Source organism: Nanorana parkeri, unplaced genomic scaffold (genome assembly GCF_000935625.1).
Source record: "Nanorana parkeri isolate BGI_ZX_2015 unplaced genomic scaffold, ASM93562v1 scaffold164, whole genome shotgun sequence".
Taxonomy (NCBI): Eukaryota; Metazoa; Chordata; class Amphibia; order Anura; family Dicroglossidae; genus Nanorana; species Nanorana parkeri.
In genome coordinates this window covers 1,694,363-1,711,938 of record NW_017306432.1, presented here as the reverse complement: position 1 = coordinate 1,711,938, position 17,576 = coordinate 1,694,363, and the positions used below count along the sequence as shown (strand labels likewise).

Below are 17,576 nucleotides of genomic sequence, written 5' to 3'. Positions count from 1 at the left end.
CAACCCATTTTGTAATATGTATTTATGTCTCTATCTAATGTAGGGGTTTTAGCATGATGTTAAAAATTGGAGAGGTAAACTGCATACATTCAATAACAGTAATATGCTGGGTATTTGTAGCTGCAGACACTTACTGCCTAAAATACTGTTGTCTTTTAGCTTTTAGCAACCTTTTAGTCTCTATGACAGTAGCGCTAATTAGTAGAACATTAGGAGAACTTCAGAGAGCCAATCTGGTTTTATTAACAATATTTTCCAACACTGGTATAGTGGGAGGGTCTTCTAAAATTTGATTATTTAGGTAGGTAATTTATTTATTAAAATCAGAGACTAAACCGTTTTATATATATATAGTGCTGATATGTCATCTGAATCACATTTAAATAAATAACAGAAATAATTCAGCTCTAACAGGTAAGTTTTCAGGAAATGACCTTTTTTGATGAATCAATATTGATATTTTATATATCTAAGGCTCTATTTATCAATGAAAGAAAATAACCAGTCTTCTGTTATCTTTGTTTCTCTTCTCTGGAGAGAATTACCCAGTAGGCCAAAATAAATTTTGATGTGGGGGTACACACATGTTCCAATATTCTCCTAATATAAATATACAGTATATGGATTAGCTAAATGTAAGCTTTAAAAACACCTCAAAATTAGTTTTTGTTGTCTTTGATTAAATCTACCTTTGAATGTACAGCCTTAGTAGAGTAATTACATTAGAACAAAACGTATTTCTAGTGTTGAATAGCATGGGCAAGTTTTGGAAGATCCACCCTCACTATATGTGTTGGTGACTAACGTCTGTGAGAGGAAAGCTACCATTTTACAGTTGTCACTGACAGAAGGAGAGGGGGAATCTCCAAATGGAGTTGCCTGCTGTGGTGACAACTCTCAGAAGACTGATTGCCCCTTACTTTTGGGAAATTGTGATGTGAAGGACTTCCCAGATAGGAACACAGCAAAAAAAAAAAAAAGAAAACATTCAAACAGTGGCGACTCTAGAAACAATATGTAGGGGGGGCACATAAGATACAACAGTCAAATCTGGGGGGGCACTAATAATCTTCATTGCATGTTGCAACCGCTGGGCACCGATGAGCTGATTTAATTGCGGATGGCATTGGCACCCCGCGGTTGTGACATGTAGTCCAACGCCGCCCACAATCCTCTTTTTAGCAAGAGATAAAGCTGTCACAAACCTGGACAATTCAGACTGAGCATATGATCAAAAATACACATAAGAAAGGTTGGCCCTTGGCACCTTTCCAAACCTTGCTTTTGGACCTTTAATATGTTGCAACCAAAAAAGCATAAAACTGCTCACTAAGAGTAGAGGACAGTCACCCGGCGGGATAAGGTATGCCGCCGGGTCCCCTCCTCTCTCCTGATACTGTCGGGCGTTCGGTCCATGACCGAGCGCCCGACTATCCAGAGGGAGGTGACACTAAAATGACTGTGAGTCATTTTGGTGTCACCCCTCAAATGGTGTCACCCGGGTGCGGGCCGCACCCCCCTTGTGACGCCACTGCCCGTGCTATCAAAGTGAACCTCGTGCACAACCAACACTCTCTTGGGAGCAGCATACAACATTTCAGTTGGGTAGACAGCACTCTGCCGTCTTCTACTAATACTTTCCAAATAAGCATAGTAAGAATCACAATTAACATCACAAGGACAATTGTTACGCAGTGTCCTGTGATTATTACAATGCTGGTTTAATACAGTTTAGGAGAAGACTACAGAGTGCTGGCTATGCTTATACAGTTTAAGGTGATTACAATTATTCATTTATATAGCATCAACATATTCCACAGCGCTGTACAATCATTTAGACAAGACAAGTAAGAAACACTGACAAGCATCATTGACATACAGAAACAGGAGGTGAGGAGGACTCTGGCCAAATGAACTTAAAGTCTAAGAGGAAGGGGACCAAAGACACAGGTGGGGAAGGGGAGACTACAGATGTATACCAAATAAAATAGGAGGGGATTTAGAAGTACTGTGAAACGGGAGCAGAAGGGAAGGTTGAATAGAGTGAGAAATCATGGGGAGAGCTGATACACTTCTATAAAGTAGTGCGTTTTGAGGGATTTTTTAAAGCCCTGTAGAGATGGTGAGAGCCTGATGTGGCGTGGGAGAGAATTCCATAAGGTGGGGCAGTCCTGGTGAGGTCCTGTAGACAAGTGTTGGGTGTGCGGGTGAGTCAGCAGGATAGTCTCAGGTCATTAGTGGAACGAAGGGGCCGAGTATGTCTTCTAATTAGGGATGCAATTTAAGCCGGTGCGTGGTTATGCAGAGCTTTGTAGGTAAGGCTGAGAAGTTTGACCAATTGGAAAACTTGGAAGGCTGGAAAGGGCAGGGCCAAGCAAGACTTTTTACAGGTAAAGTCAAGATATGCATATTGTGTCCCTGGATCTACTGATCGTTCTAAACATGGGCTTATGCATTTTGTCATCACAATCTCAGTTTACATTGACAAGATTTGTGACAGGTTTACTTTAAAGTACTGTGTTACCAGCAGCCTGGTAGGCAAGGATATTTAATTTCCTGGTCACTTTCAGTGATGTTCATTCTGGATTTTGCCGGTACAAGTGAAACTACAGTAGTTTCTCAAACAGCAAAATCAGCAGCAGAAGCTTGCTCACACCACATACAGACACTTGATAGCAGCCACAATGTTCTGCTAAACTAAGGAAGCAGAAACACTTCATATAATGACATTTTACAAATCTGCTGACCAACTTACTAATGAATTTCACAATCCTGCACTAAATATACATTGAATATACAGTATGTGAACTGCAACAATGTCAGCCTGGGTCATGGTATTAAAATAATGTTCCTATCCTTTGAATCGTACACCATAAGTAATATAGTATCAAATGAAGGCTAAATAAAACTCCAAAAAGGGAACTGGATTTCTTCTCCATGTAGATTATGAACTTCCAGGCCAAACCAAAGGTCACTTTAAAGGTCTCACAAACCTTTTGCATTCTGCTTTACACTTGAAAAATAATACAGACTAACCTTTGTTAACAGCCCCTTGCCCCTTAACAAGAAAAGCATAATGAAAGCTGCCAAATTAAAGCTTTTTCAGAAAAAAATTATACGTACAAAGGACCCGGCTTCTGCCTCCTTCCTGGAGATACTGGAGCCTTCACTGTGCATTATCACTGCCTCCTGGGAAGAATCGGGGGGCTTGAATGCACATAGGAATGGGCACTTACACACTGGAGGAGCACATTCTTATGGGATTTAGAGCATGCAGTTTACCTGTCCTCCCTTCAAAGATCTTCGCTGGGCAACTGGGGACTGGACAGTCTCCTCACCAAAAGTATCTGCTTCTTTTGAATATGCGTGCTGCAATCTGCATTCATTCCTATAAAAAGGTCTTCAGTCTTTTTTCCAAACAGTGGACAGCCTTCCTTTAGGAACAAAGAAGGTCATGGATCTTGGAGACTTTGGCGAAGAAGCTGTGTTGTGCGCAACAGTTGCACAGAGAACATCTTGTGGGATTGGGGACAGATAAGTGTAAGCCTTGGGACTAGGGGGCAACTGGGGGGGGGGGCATATGAAGAGTCTCCCTAAAGTGCATTTATCCTTTTAAACTTTAAGAACCTGTACAAGCAAGAAGGAGAAAGAAGTTATACATGGTATAATATTCTTTAGAAATTTAAAAATGGTAGTTTGGTAATGTGTCTTCAGTTTTGCAGAGGCTGCAATTTAACACTTTGCTTTTGCTCTAACCTTACCATCTATGTAGATCTGAATCTTACTTTTTTTATTGTGATTGAAAGCAGTAAGCTATTTTTACATCCGGGCAATAACCATTATCCAGTGTTTAGTCAAACAAATTGTTATCTTTAGTACAGGTATAAGGTTTGATACAAAAACACCCACCGGGGTTTAAAGTTGTGTAAATAAGCACTAGAAAAGGACTTGGAAAGTTTTATATCTGCTGACAGGTATTAAAAGCAATGACGTCATGGTGCCGTAAGACCAGTAGAACTGGTAAATGTCACGCATGATGCAATGTCAAATAAATAAAAGATACAAGCTGTCAGTGGCAGTTTTTAGATCACTATTACAGGATGTTATATTGTGCAATACTTAGTATACAGTATTTCATCATAGCTTCCAAGTGAGACAAACTACTTAAATGGTCAGTCTACCCAAAACGGACATTTTAAATCTCAGTGGCTGCTTGAGAAGTAAATACATTTTTAGCTTTGGGTTACTTGAATTGTAAGATCTCTGCTTTTTTGTTCTCATGACTGTACATCTGCAGCAGCCATTAGTAGGAGGTCTACCCTGATACATTTTTACTTAAACCACCTTTACCACAATGTAGGACCTAAAGCAAATTTTTAACACATTTTATGTGCATTGCCATAGAGGTCTGTCAGCACCTAATGTTCTTGTGCATTGGGGGTGCCATTTGCAATAAAGTAGTGTAACGTATAGGTGTGAACGTGGCCTTAATTTTAAATTATTGAGAAAGCAATGAGGGGAGTTGGATCACCGAAATTTAGGTGGGAAAACCAAAAACATGAAATGGGGTTGGGGGTGTACTTTGACAGGAACTATGGTAGAGAAGAGTTGCCATTGGAGTCTTCAAGGGATAAAGGAAACCAGCAGGTTATTTAGCCTTACTTCTACTTTCTTGCTATCACTGGTTTGAATGATAAGGCAGGAAGCATTGTGCTATGTGCGTAAAATCATAATAACATTCCCACACTTGTCTATCATTGTATTAATTGCTAATGACAAGTGAAATGTGGTTGCTATGGGTTACTACACTCAGCCCTTTATCATTACTATTTACATTGTTAGACCACTTATAGTTGACATTGTAGATAGCCACAGCTGGGTTGAATAACAAACAGGTTTTATTCCAGCAGCAATATCTCCCCATTGAAGGTTCTGCAGGTGGGAATCAATACTCCTGACACATTCTCCATAATCCAGAACAAATTAAAAATTAAGCAGAAGAAGGTATGGCCACTTGGAAATGTACATGCAGAGATATTGCTGCTGAAGACCCTAAAAAAGAATCCCAAGGTCAGGCAACCCTTGGCAGCTAATCAGGATTGGCCTGTTATATAAGCCATATAGTCTTAGAGAACTTACAGATCCTAATAATGCTGTAACAACGTAAAGTTTTTCTTGTACTGAACCTAGGGGGCCCAGTGCAACCCCAAGGATTGCAAACAGAGAACCAGCAACATCCTTCACATGTGAACACTCAGAGGTCTCCTGGTCAGGATCTTCTTCCACAGAATGAGCCACAGATGCCATCACCAACCACTGTTCAAGAGCCTTCCTCCACTGAACACATGTTTTCTGCTGCCAGCAACGTGGAGCCACAATCCAGCCATCTGAAGGAGCAGCCTCAAAAAGTTCCACCGCATCCCCAGCTGAAGTAAGGCCATGATTAAATAATGCAATAGTTTGCTTGTTACAAAGGAAATGTGTTTATATTATATAGATTTATATATAGTTATATGTTATGACAAGATAAGTTTATCCCAGTGGCTGACAACATTTGAAGTCCACGAGCATTGACAGAACACCTCATTGTGAACAGGAACAGCCTCAAAATACATGCAAAATTCATAAATTATATATGAGAGAGAGAGACCTCCTTAAAATTCTAGTGGCCTGGCTCTGGCTTTAATACACAGAAGGAATGGGTTAGGGGGCATTTGCCTCCAGGTATGTGCTAGTAAGATCTAATTGGCTGTTGGACATGAGTGGAGATACTTCGTTATTGATACCTGAATGAGAGTGGGATCTGCAGTCAGTGACACATGTTGGGCATTATGTAGCTGCATTGTTCATACCTGCCATCACAGCACGTGCCATAGTGAGTTCTTCCAGCACTGCCTTCCCTTGGCACTCTGAGATGTCATGTGACACAATCCCGAGAGCAAAAATTAGGATTATACTGGAATATGTAAAAAGGTGTGTCATTAAATTCCATGGGAACCCTCACCTTTCATCATGCCAGCCAATCGAAGGGGCACCATGACACACTTAGCATAGATACAATTTAGTTAACCCACATAACTCTGTTCCTACTATGACAGAATATGAGGTTAGCAATTGCAGCATCCATATTTTTCATAGGTTTATTGTAAAGATCAACTCCAACCAAAACCTGTTCTATAGGTTAAATGTTTTTATTGCTGTTTCTGCCCCTTTTATGAGGATTTTCTCCTTCTTTCTGTATGATCACTTGGGCAATAAGTGAGATTAAGGGGGTTATTCACATGCCAGCCAAGTGAATAACCGAGCTTAAGTGAAGTGACGCTGTTCGACTATTTACTTGTATGGCTGATTTCAGCTGTATATCGGTTAAAATCAGCTGTACACTGGCTGCCTTTGGTCAGCGGAACATGCTCTGCAGAAGGAGTTTGACTCCAACATCTGGATCAGCTGAGCTGAAGCTCTGACAGCTCACTCGCTGTCGTTCGCCCCTATTCTCATAGGGGCCAAATGGCAGTGAGTGAATAGCTGAATGCCGCAAGCGGCGTGAATAGCTGAATGAAAAAAAAATTGTGAAAAATTATTTAAATAATGTAAAAAAATAGGAAAATTAAAAAAAGAAAAATATTTTTTTTAAAAACAATGCACGCCCATCTGACCGCACGCGGCATACTCCCGTCACATAATGTTGAATCTGACAGATGACGTCAAAATATAAACACTTGGGCAGAGCTAGCGGTGACATCACCACTAGCTCCGCCCAACTGTTTCCTATTGGCCTGTCAGAGTCTTCTAGCAACAATAAATAACAGCTGTCATTTGCGTGGAGATCGGTCGGCTTAGGCCGACCTCTCCACACGCTTCGCCTGTCACTATGGCTCAGCCGAAGTGGTACTCATGCAATTGTCCGCCACTAAAAACATGGTGACCCATAAATCCTAATTGATTTATTAATAGATACTGGTAGTTTATTATGTTTGCACCATATCGGCCCTTAATTATGTTGTAAGGACAAGACTATGAGGGCAGGGACTATGAAAAACTCAATATTCCCAGTAAAGTATTACACAATATGATGGCGCTGTATGTATAAATGGGATAATTAAATAATGAGTGCACAAACACTCCGATATCCAATATTTACTCTAGTTCATTCGAATATGCAGCATGCACGTATCACCTGCACTTTCTTATTATCTGATTCTAAGTTGTGTAGATCTGGGCCCTCTGCTTCTGCCTCTCTGCAATACTTAGTATGCCCATCAGTCACAAGACAGCCAAATAGTATATTTTGTGAATGACATTTTCTCTTCAGCTGCCATGTCTTCTTTTTACTGTGTTTGTGGAAATATTTAAACCCATTCACTAAAATAACATATATGTAGTCCGTCCCCTTTAAGGAGAAAGCTACACAGCCCAAGAATCGCTTGCCTCTCCTCCTGCTCACCACTGATTGACATAGCAGGGAGAGGAGAGCAGGACTTGGGCTGGCCACATTGTCAGCTCGGGATTTAGTCCCCAGTATTGGTCTCGGAAGAGAATGTGCATGGCTGCATCCCTGGCCAGAAAGTCAAACTCATCAGTCCTCTGGACGGAGAGGAGTGGAGTGTGACGCAGGGAGGGGGAAAGAGAGAGATAGACCAACTGTGTCAGAAACAGGGTGTCCGAGCTACCAGCTGGAGACATGCAGAAATCCAGAACCACCAGAAATTCTGAGGTAGACAGAAGGTGCAGTCAGACAATGGGAAAGGTGCAGACTTTGTTCAGCCTTCCTGCAAACTAGCCACCAGGGATCTTGCGACCTACATCTCATTCGCCTTCATTCAACCAGGGATGAATATCAAAGGACAGACTGCTTCCAGGTGAACATCTGTTGGACAACGGAGTGGTGAATGATCTCTAGGCTACCCTCTTGTGTGTTACATTTTGCTTACACCTGGTGCTTACTTAAATGGGACTTTCCCCACCATACTGTGTGGCAGTTGGAACACTTTGTAAAGATACCCTCTTACCTCTGTTAATTGCAGATATCTTCACATGAAGGTTTAGTGCTCCACTATTAAATGTAAAGGGCCCCACCACTACCAGATTTTGTGGCGATTTTCCTACTGGCCAGTAGTAAGCTAGGGTCTAGTAACAGTTTGATATGGGAGTTTAAATTCACAGCCTAAAACCAGGTGCAGAGTGTTGCTAAGAAACCTTGGTCCTCATGGGAAGCACAGATTAGCAGAACAATGAAGCTCACAGCCATACATTCTTTGTGCCTTGTTATCTGGTCTTCCTTTGTGTATCAGATTTGGGGAAGAGAGGGAAAGACAGGGCCTTCGAAGACTTTGAACAAAAATGCTCTCTTGCTACGTAGAAAAGCAGTGCAGATTCCCACCCGGACTGGGACACCTCCAGCTGGTGCACACCCTCTTAGGCGAATTCCTGTGACTCGGTCAAAGTAACCCCTTCCTGAAAAGGAAGATGAAGAAAAATGGGAGGAAGATTTAGAGAAATGATCGCTGTAGTATGATCAGTATGTATGATGTAAGTTATGATCCCACAAATGCCAAATAATTCGCTGTTGGTACACCTCAGAAATCTATCAGGCACAAGTCTGACCCAAACGACAGATTTAACCTTGCATTAGACTGTCATATGAGTTTAAGAAAAGCAGTTCAGATGAAGCCACTGCCACAGTACGCAGACTCGAGTTACTGTACCAGTAAGTTATACTTCCTTTACTCAACACATCATGGTGGAGAGCCCCTTTGCCACAATTTATGATAGGGTCAGTTACTTAGTTCCGTGCAAACCTGACTCCTGTTGATGGTAAGTTCCTTTGCCTACACTTTTTGTTAGTAACAGTTACCTGGTTGCATGCAAATGTTCATTTGTAACTACAATTTCTGTTTCTTTTGGGGACCAAAGACTTACAGTGAGGGGAGTGTGAAGCCTTTAAGGTGGGGGCTGCATAGTCCTCATGGCTGCCCTGCAGCTTACCTCTCCTCCATGCTGGCCATTGACAGAGCAGGTAAACAGAGTGGGACTCGGATTTGCTGCATCAGGGGTTCAGAACTTAGCCCTACCCTATGGTCACGGGGAAGGATATGACTGGCTGCATCTGCAACCAGGAAGTTAAACCCTGCCCACCAGCCTGCAAAAGAGAAAAAAATGATGAAGTTTGACACAGGTAGAGGGGGAAAGGAGAGTGTTAGAAAGACACTGTGAGGAGGGAGGGAACCCTGGAGGAACTAGCCAGAAACAGGGTGTGCAGGCTGCCAAGAAGGAAGAAGGAAACCCACAAGGACCACCAGAGATCCAGAGAGAGGGAACAGCCAGAGAAGCAGATAGGTGCAGATTCTGTTCAAACATCCTGTGAATTAGCTATCTGAGACCTCATGGCCATAATCTTATCCACCTTCATCCAGTCTGCAGTGGCAACCATAAGAGGAAAGACTGCTACCAGGTGAACATCTGTCGGATGTTGGAGTGATGAGCATCCTTTTGGCCACCCTCTTGTGTGTTGTATTTGCTTACACTGTTTGAGGACACTATTGCCTGCGGCAAAGCTTCCTTACAGGAGACCTCTGCACCCTTTTACTGTGGATAGTTGGGACACTTTGCAAAGATACCCCTTTACTGTGGATTACAGATACCTTCACTTAAAGTTGAGTACTCCTTTATTTAGTTTAAAGGGTCCCCATCTGGAAGAATTTGTGCGGATTTGTACACTAGCCAGCGGGCGGTTAGCTAGAGTCTAGCATATTGCAGTTAGGACACATAGTTAGCTGCATCCTCCTTACTCCATATCAGTGATATTGGTTGCACTGTTTGTTGCTTAATACTGCCTGCAGTGTCACTCTCCACTGGCCTAGAGCGTTTCAGGCAAGGTGTTTCACGGTGGTAAAGAACGCGAACACCAGTCCTATTAATCTTGTTGTGGTATTTAGTTATACCAATTATTAAGCTGCTGAATTTACTGTTGTCAAGCCTGTTTGTGCACCTCTTTAATTTCAGGGGCTATTGTTAGTCTTAATAAAGCCCATTTATTGCCATTGGTGTGTTGGTGCATTGTCAGGTCCAGTTATAGTGTGGATCATCACTGAAACACTAGGAGAACTCAACATTTCCAGAAGCTGCTTTGGGAGTCCATTCTTCAAATATTTAACATTAGACATGTGCACCAGCAAAAAGCTAGTTTTGTTTCGATTCAGATTTTGCTTTATTTCGTTTAGCGGAATTTGGGTCCGAAAGTCAATTCGTTTCGGAATTCGGATTCGGACGGAATTCGTTAGTGGAAATCCGTACAAACTTTCGTTTCTAATTCGTTTCTAATTCGTTTCGTTCGTTCGTTTGTTGCAGCAAAGTGACATTTAAGAGGGAAAAAAAGTTTTTTTGTTCTCAAATGTCACTTTGCTGCAATGAAATTTCGTCCAAAAAAACCGAATCGGAAATTTGGATTCGTTTGCATTCGTTATATCCGAATCTCCGAATTTCTGAAATTTCTTCTGAATTTCGATTGGGAACTAAACGAATCGCACATGTCTATTTAACTTATTCATGTATGCACTTCCACTACGGTCATCAAGAAGCCCACCCTGAACAGCCGCTCCACGAACAAGTGCAGTGTGAAAGAGGCTTGGAGGAGATCAGTCACCCTGAGATGCAAAAAAAGAAAGAAGAGAAGTGAAAATGAGTATCTTCTAAATGAGAAAAAAAAAACAGGATTTAGATCTGCTTTAAATGACTTCTGGAATGGGTATACCTCAAAGCCTCTTTGAGTACTACGAGTGACTTTTAAAAGAATGGAACATTTTGTTTAACTCGCTTGACCTCTGTTCCCATTTAAAATGCCCTTAATGCTCAGTTTACTGTTAACCCTTAGCATAGTTGTGCAGGTCATTTGAGTGCACTGTAGACTGTTTCAATGGACAGTACTCTCACTAAACTTCCTTTACCTGTTGTCAAAAATGTTTACCTTAGCTTGTGATCTAACAGCAAAGTAAAGGCTATGTAAGAAGACCTTAGGACTAGGCAACACTTCAACAGAATTCAGGAAAGCAATGCCTCTAGAACTTTATATAAAAGACCTTCCCATCAAATATCACTTGATATGACAGTAATGACATTTTGCTCTGCTCCTCTGGTTAGCAATGACAGTAACAAATTATTTACAAGGTTCCCAGCCCTTAGGTTACCCACACACATCGAAGTGGAGTTGAAAAAAGACAAAATTTATTCTGATGAAAGACTTTATCATACACTTTGATCAGCGTATGGAAAAGAGCAGAAAAGTGGTTCCCAGTTGCATGCTGAACAGTCCTCAGACCTGTGTTATAGTGATTAGCACCGTAGCAGCTTTGGCTTACCCTTCCCTTCCATTAACTTTGATGAGGATTGCGATAGGCACAACGAAGCTTTCCCATATGTATTGTCTGTACTGCCTTGGCCCCATCAGACACAAGCTGTCAGGCAGATTCACAGCTTTGACCAACTGGCTCACTTTAGAAGCATAAAGGTTAAAACCAGGCCCCCATAGACATCCAACGGGCCCTAGGTTCCCTTCTTTGCCTAGTGGAAAATCTGGCTCTGACAAGGGGATATCTGGAGAGCCTTGGGAGTGCCTACATACATACATAAAATGGTAGGAAGAAATGAATAATGGGCAAGGGAGAATCTTTTTGATCGCATTATGAACAAACTTTTTTTCCAAAGAGCAACAATGGTTCACAGAGTTTCTCATTGTTCACTGTACTTGGGCAAGGCAGTTGTCGCATACCCCAGCAACTAGATCATTGTATTTACTGTTAATTGACTATAGGAGTGAAAGTAATAATAGTGCCTGTAAGCCAGGGTGATTCACGCCAGTGATATTCATGAACATATTTTCATTGGTAGCTGGAGTTAAGGGTCAGGGTAGATAGTATGGCCCATGCAGACTGATGTATTTGTAAACACTGACTTTGGTAGCCCTTTAAAAAAACTTGTACCTGACTGGACACAAGATCTTTTGTTTACTGTCCTCACAGATTGCTAGAGATAAACTTATAGAATATAGAGTTAAAGATGTCCAGGTGTGTTCTCCATCTTCAGATTGGGCCATGAACTGATTATATGCAAGCTATTTTTGATGAGCACACAGGATGTTTGGAAGCTGTTACTGCTGTACACAGAGAAGTCTACATTGTATCATAAACTGGCATATATCATTATATATGTTTTCAGGCATCAGAAGTGGGTATAATATATTAAGACATAGAGTCTAATTTATCCTTTTCTGTGGCACCAGTTTATATTATGCAATTTACATAACATTAAACACTACATTTTGTTGAGAGGGCACTAATCTAAATGTTACAATGGCCTGAAAATCATCAATACATACTGCAATACACATATCTGGAATGTTAGTGAAATGTAGAAGCACAGAGGTATATCAATAATTAATAAAGGAACGGGTTTGCCATAGCTGCACAAGCATACACAGTAACAAAACACAATACAATAGTAGACTGATAATTACATCGTTATTTTTTCCTATTTATGTGTATTATGTTTACGTTCATTCTTTGGCTCTACAAAGACAGTATTTTTATATTACTACAATACATTAATCTCAACTAAAGGAACCAGCATTAGAGAGCATAACTCCATTATTGTTTTAAAAATCAGCAGCACCTTTAAGGTATTTTTTTTTTTTTAATGATGTCTGATGCCGTGCCAGTAACACACGCATACATTTAAATTTGAGTTCCTTTATGTCGCCACCCCTAATTCTTTAGCGTGTAAATGCTGGGAGATCCAAGGTAGGAAGTATAGATCAGTGTAATTGAGTAAGATACAGTACAGACTAACTGTCCATATTTAATATGTCAGCAAATCCAGATTTACAACAATATTAGGTTTTGTTTTTTTTAGGGTGCAGTTCTCCTCTGAAGTTGCTGATTTTAGAACTGCTTGATGTTAGTTTTAACACGTATCTTTGTCTTTTACACCTGACAGTGCATTATGTAACAGTACAAAGTGATCTTTCCTAACTTTGCATTCAGTGCTAAGCACTTGTATAATTAGAAACACATCCTATCACGTGAGTTCAATGCGGTTATAGCCGCTGGATATCACTCAAAAAGGAGGAAGTGCTTGGTCTTAGTCACTAATCTGAAAATACTGCATTTCTTTCTGAGAGGAGATACGTGAAATATCACACCTTGTTCAGAAACCATGCTTCTAATATACTACACTTTACAGTCACATATAGATGCAATTTAAGTTGAAACTTTTATTTAACTATATTCTTTAATAGCCACAAAGAATATAAATCCACTTTGTCTGCATCAAAAGCCTTTACAAACCCTAATATTACCTTGTAAAATTAGTGGTGACACCATCACTGTGCTGCACTTTGCCTATGCAGAGAACAGAGTTGTGTGAGGGACTCAGCAGATCTACCCACTACAGCAGGGGTCTCAAACTCAATTTACTTGGGGGCCACTGGACATATTTTCTTCTCCCATGGGGGCAGCTTGCCAAATTTCATACTTCCAAATTGCATTTACTTCAACATTTGCATTTTCCTGCAGCAGGAATCCCTAACCTGGCGTTTACAAGTGGCAGCTGTCACCCATTCAAGTTAATGATCACGTGACAGCTGCTACATCTAAACACCTGCACACCGCATGTAATGTTATGTGATATGATTACATGCAGTTAGCAAACAGTCACTCTCCCTAGATGCATGGATCGTGAATCCAAGGAGAGTGATTGATTCCTAACCACATTTAATCATATCACATACTATTACATGTGGTGTTCCGGCATACACATGCAGTGTCTGTCACCTGATCATTAACTTGAAGGGGTGACAGCTGGTGCTTGTAATCGCCAGATTAGGGATTCCAGCTGCAGAAAACTGCAAATTCCTGACATAATTACCTAATCACACCTAAACTTACAAATGTGAATGGGGCCTAATACACACATACATGCACACACACACACATACACACACACACACACACACACACACACACACACACACACACACACACTAGAGCAGACTAACCCCCCCCCACTTGTTTCACCCCCCTTCGCTTTCCCCCCTCGTTTCCCCCCCCAAACACTTAAAATAAAAGAGAGAGCCCCATCACCTGCACATTCCCTGGTGATCCAGTGGTTGCATTCCCTGGATCCAGATCTGGAAGAAATACACAAAGGTCACTAAAGGGGTTATTCATAAACAATATGCAGGGCTGCTCAACCTGCGAATATATGTGAACATTCTCTATGTGCGAATATATGACAAAAGAATGTTCTCAATGAATGTTCATATGTTTTAAAGAAATATTGCATCCCTATGAATATCTGTGAACATTCACTCTGTGTGAATATATTCCAAAAGAATGTTCTCAATGAATGTTCAAATGTTTTTATGTAATACTGTATTATGACCACTAGATGGAGCTAAAGGAGCATAGGAAATTAGCATTTATGTTATACACTCCTTAGCACCATCTAGTGGCCATAATTCTGTATTACATGATAAAAAGACAAAATACATTTGTTTGTGAAGAAACATCTAATGAATGTTCATTTTGGCATACATTGGCACAGAGTGAACATTCACAGTTATTTGCAGGGTGAAGGGCCCCGCAGACAGTTTATAAATAGAGCCCCTGGATTCAAGTGGGAATACAGATGCCTCTTATATGTAGACAATATTTGATTATCTTGGAGTCCAGCTTTAACGTTATACTTCAGTCAAACATGGACACTGTACATTCAATTTCCTTAATGTGTAATAGTACCTTTAATTTTCATTCTGGTATTCATGTTTTGTAGCTGGCTAATATGTATGTGGTTGCCAGCATTCTTCTTTTCTGAATAGCTCTGTGTCTGATGCTGAAGAAATGTGTTTACAGGTTCTCAGCATTTCCGTTGCTTTAATAATTATGTGAACAGAGGTCATAGTCCCACCAAGTATCCCTGATGGAATCTTGCTGCATCAGCAGCTAGGTTGTATTATATTGAACTGAGTGTATTTTGTTTTACATTAGCATTGATTGCATTATCACTTCATTTATGGTCTGGATATAAATTGGTTGCTTAGATGCTCTTCAGTTGCAATATTACACTTTACTGTATTCTTTCAATCTTCAAAATCCTGCAGTGTCAGTAGGATCCTCTTGATAAACCCTGCCATTATGAATTCCGCTGGCAAAGTGTAGGGTGGTCAGCAGCAACATCAGCCGATCAGTATCCATCTCCAATGAGACTCAGTAAATTTACTTTGTTTTTATTACAGAATAATCCTCTCTAGATTCTGCAAGGTCCCCTCTTCCAATGTTAATGGAAAGCACCCTGTTGTCCGTGTCGCTTAAAAAGAAAGCAGCTAGCCCAACTCCCAACAATCATCTCACTCTTTCTGTGTTTACAACCCTTAGTTCTAGAATGACTCATTTCAGTCATTACTGTCACTTTTTCTTTTACATCTACACATCTAAATTATATGTCCAGTGAATTAAGTCTTATTCTTGCTTCAATGGCTGAGGCTTCATGTAAAAAGGATGTCATACTTAAAGTAGACTTGAACTCTACATTAGGATTTGCTATGTTACAGGAAATATCTAAAGATGCTAACAGGGCTAAAGCGACACTAAACTCAGGAGTTCAACCTTAAAAAAGCAATAAAGTAAATTAACTATTAAATGTAGCTTATTTGTGTATCACTCAGCTGTAGATCCTCAAATCATCTCTGAATTGGTGCTGACACTATCCTTCCTTCTGGAGGGTGGCTACTTTGGTTCCCCATGGTCCCTGTGTGTATTGTAAAGTAGCCACCGCTCCAAGCTCGCTCTCGTGATAGACTATAATTGCAATAGAAATGAGTAAACTAAACATGAGATTCTAGTCCATCATGGGAGGGAGCTTGGAGCGGTGGCTACTTTACAACATACACAGGGACCATTGGGAACAAAAGTAGCCACCCTCCAGAAGGAAGGACAGTGTCAGCACAAATTCAGAGATGATTTGAGGATCTACAGCCGAGTTATACACAAATAAGATACATTTTTGCTAATAATTAAGGTACTGTACTTGAATGCATTTTGAAGGTCTAACTCCTGAGTTTAGTGTCACTTTAAAGGAGAACTATGAGGTGAGTGGAAATCACTCATCTCATAGTTCTCCTTTAAGCAGTACCCTGGAATTTGCAACTTTCCTCACAGCTGATTATCTGTAGTGTGAAATCTAAGGAACTGCTGCCTTTGACAGCTAGTCTTAGGAGATTCTGAGTGATATTTGATGAAGTCGCTATTGTGCTTCTCACTGTTCTCTGTTCTTCCTTTGACATGGCGAAGCAAAGTCCTACCTCTACCAATATGGTCACCTCCACACAGAGGCACAGTAAACACGGTGGAGAATAAGGCGTGGAAAATCAGCGTGGAAAGATCAGATGCAGGAAGACCACAGGCCAACCTGGAGCCTAGACATTGCAGACATGCTAGACATTACCCTCTGCCTGGCATCTTTGGGCACAGAGTTCAGTTCAGCTCCCCTTTAAATGAGGATTCCAGATCTCTGAATCTACTAGAAATATATTTATTTAATTTCTACTCATTTTCAATGAAGATCATGTAAGGCTGCATTCATACTTCTGCACTTTAGTATGGTTATTACAGTGTGTTGAAAAAGCAAATTCAGCTTAAAGTAGAAAAAAACGAGTACAGTACAGTAGCCTTATATAACTTAAGGGCCTACTAACATTTATTTGCCTAAAAGCTAAAACCATGTATATTTTGCACGTATTTCCTGCTTTCTATGCACAGCTGCATTCTTTAAAAAGTATACACAATGCTATATAGGCAACACCATTAATTCCTAGGGAAGATGTGCCAGCTGCAAATCATAGTTACACTGCAGTTGGCACATTGCATGCAGATGCATTGATGAAAACTGTTGTAATTAAAACAATAATAGAGGACTAACTACCCAGTACTTTGATTGTACTATAGTTTGCAGCATGTTTCAGTAAATTTTTTTCAGACACTGCAAAACAAAAGTCAGTCTGAATACTTTCCTGATTTTCAGGTTCGCTTCTGATTCTTTGTTTTTTTCATACTATGGTAAGGTCTTGAATTCCCCTGTATTATATGCATATGCATGACCTGCCATAGGCACTAAGTCATCTCCCCCTGCACTAGATAAAACACAACCAACCAATCTGTGACTTTATTTAAAGTAGAATTAAACTCTCCTTTGTCTACTGCTAGCAAAAAATTTTAAAAGTTGCCAAAAATGTATCTGTGTTTCTGCCGCTCACTCCTGTCTGAAGATCTGAAGCTTCTTGAGCGTGCAGGATGATGGGGCAGGCATGCACAGTAGAGATCTTTGGTGGGGAGACTAGGAGAGACACGGGGGAGCTAAATGCACGCAGCCAGGAGCAGACACCGTGGGACAGAAAAGACAGGAGTCTGCGCTGGATCAAAGGGGCACCAGAGCTGGAGGGATTACTAAAAACAAGTGGAACAAAGAAAATTATCGTATAAAGAGGCATTATTTCAGGTAAGTCCTTAAAGCAGCAGGGGGGGGGGGGG

At 40.7% G+C, this 17,576-nt stretch overlaps 1 protein-coding gene across 1 annotated transcript in view; it reads left to right on the top strand.

The window, feature by feature from the left end:
• SYN2 (synapsin II) overlaps window positions 1–17,576 on the top strand; it is a 279,216-nt gene that overhangs the window by 257,514 nt on the left and 4,126 nt on the right. The window contains exon 15 of the mRNA XM_018554553.1: window positions 5,191–5,431. Within this exon, the coding sequence (XP_018410055.1) occupies window positions 5,191–5,431 (241 nt within the window). The remainder of the gene's footprint in view (window positions 1–5,190; window positions 5,432–17,576) is intronic.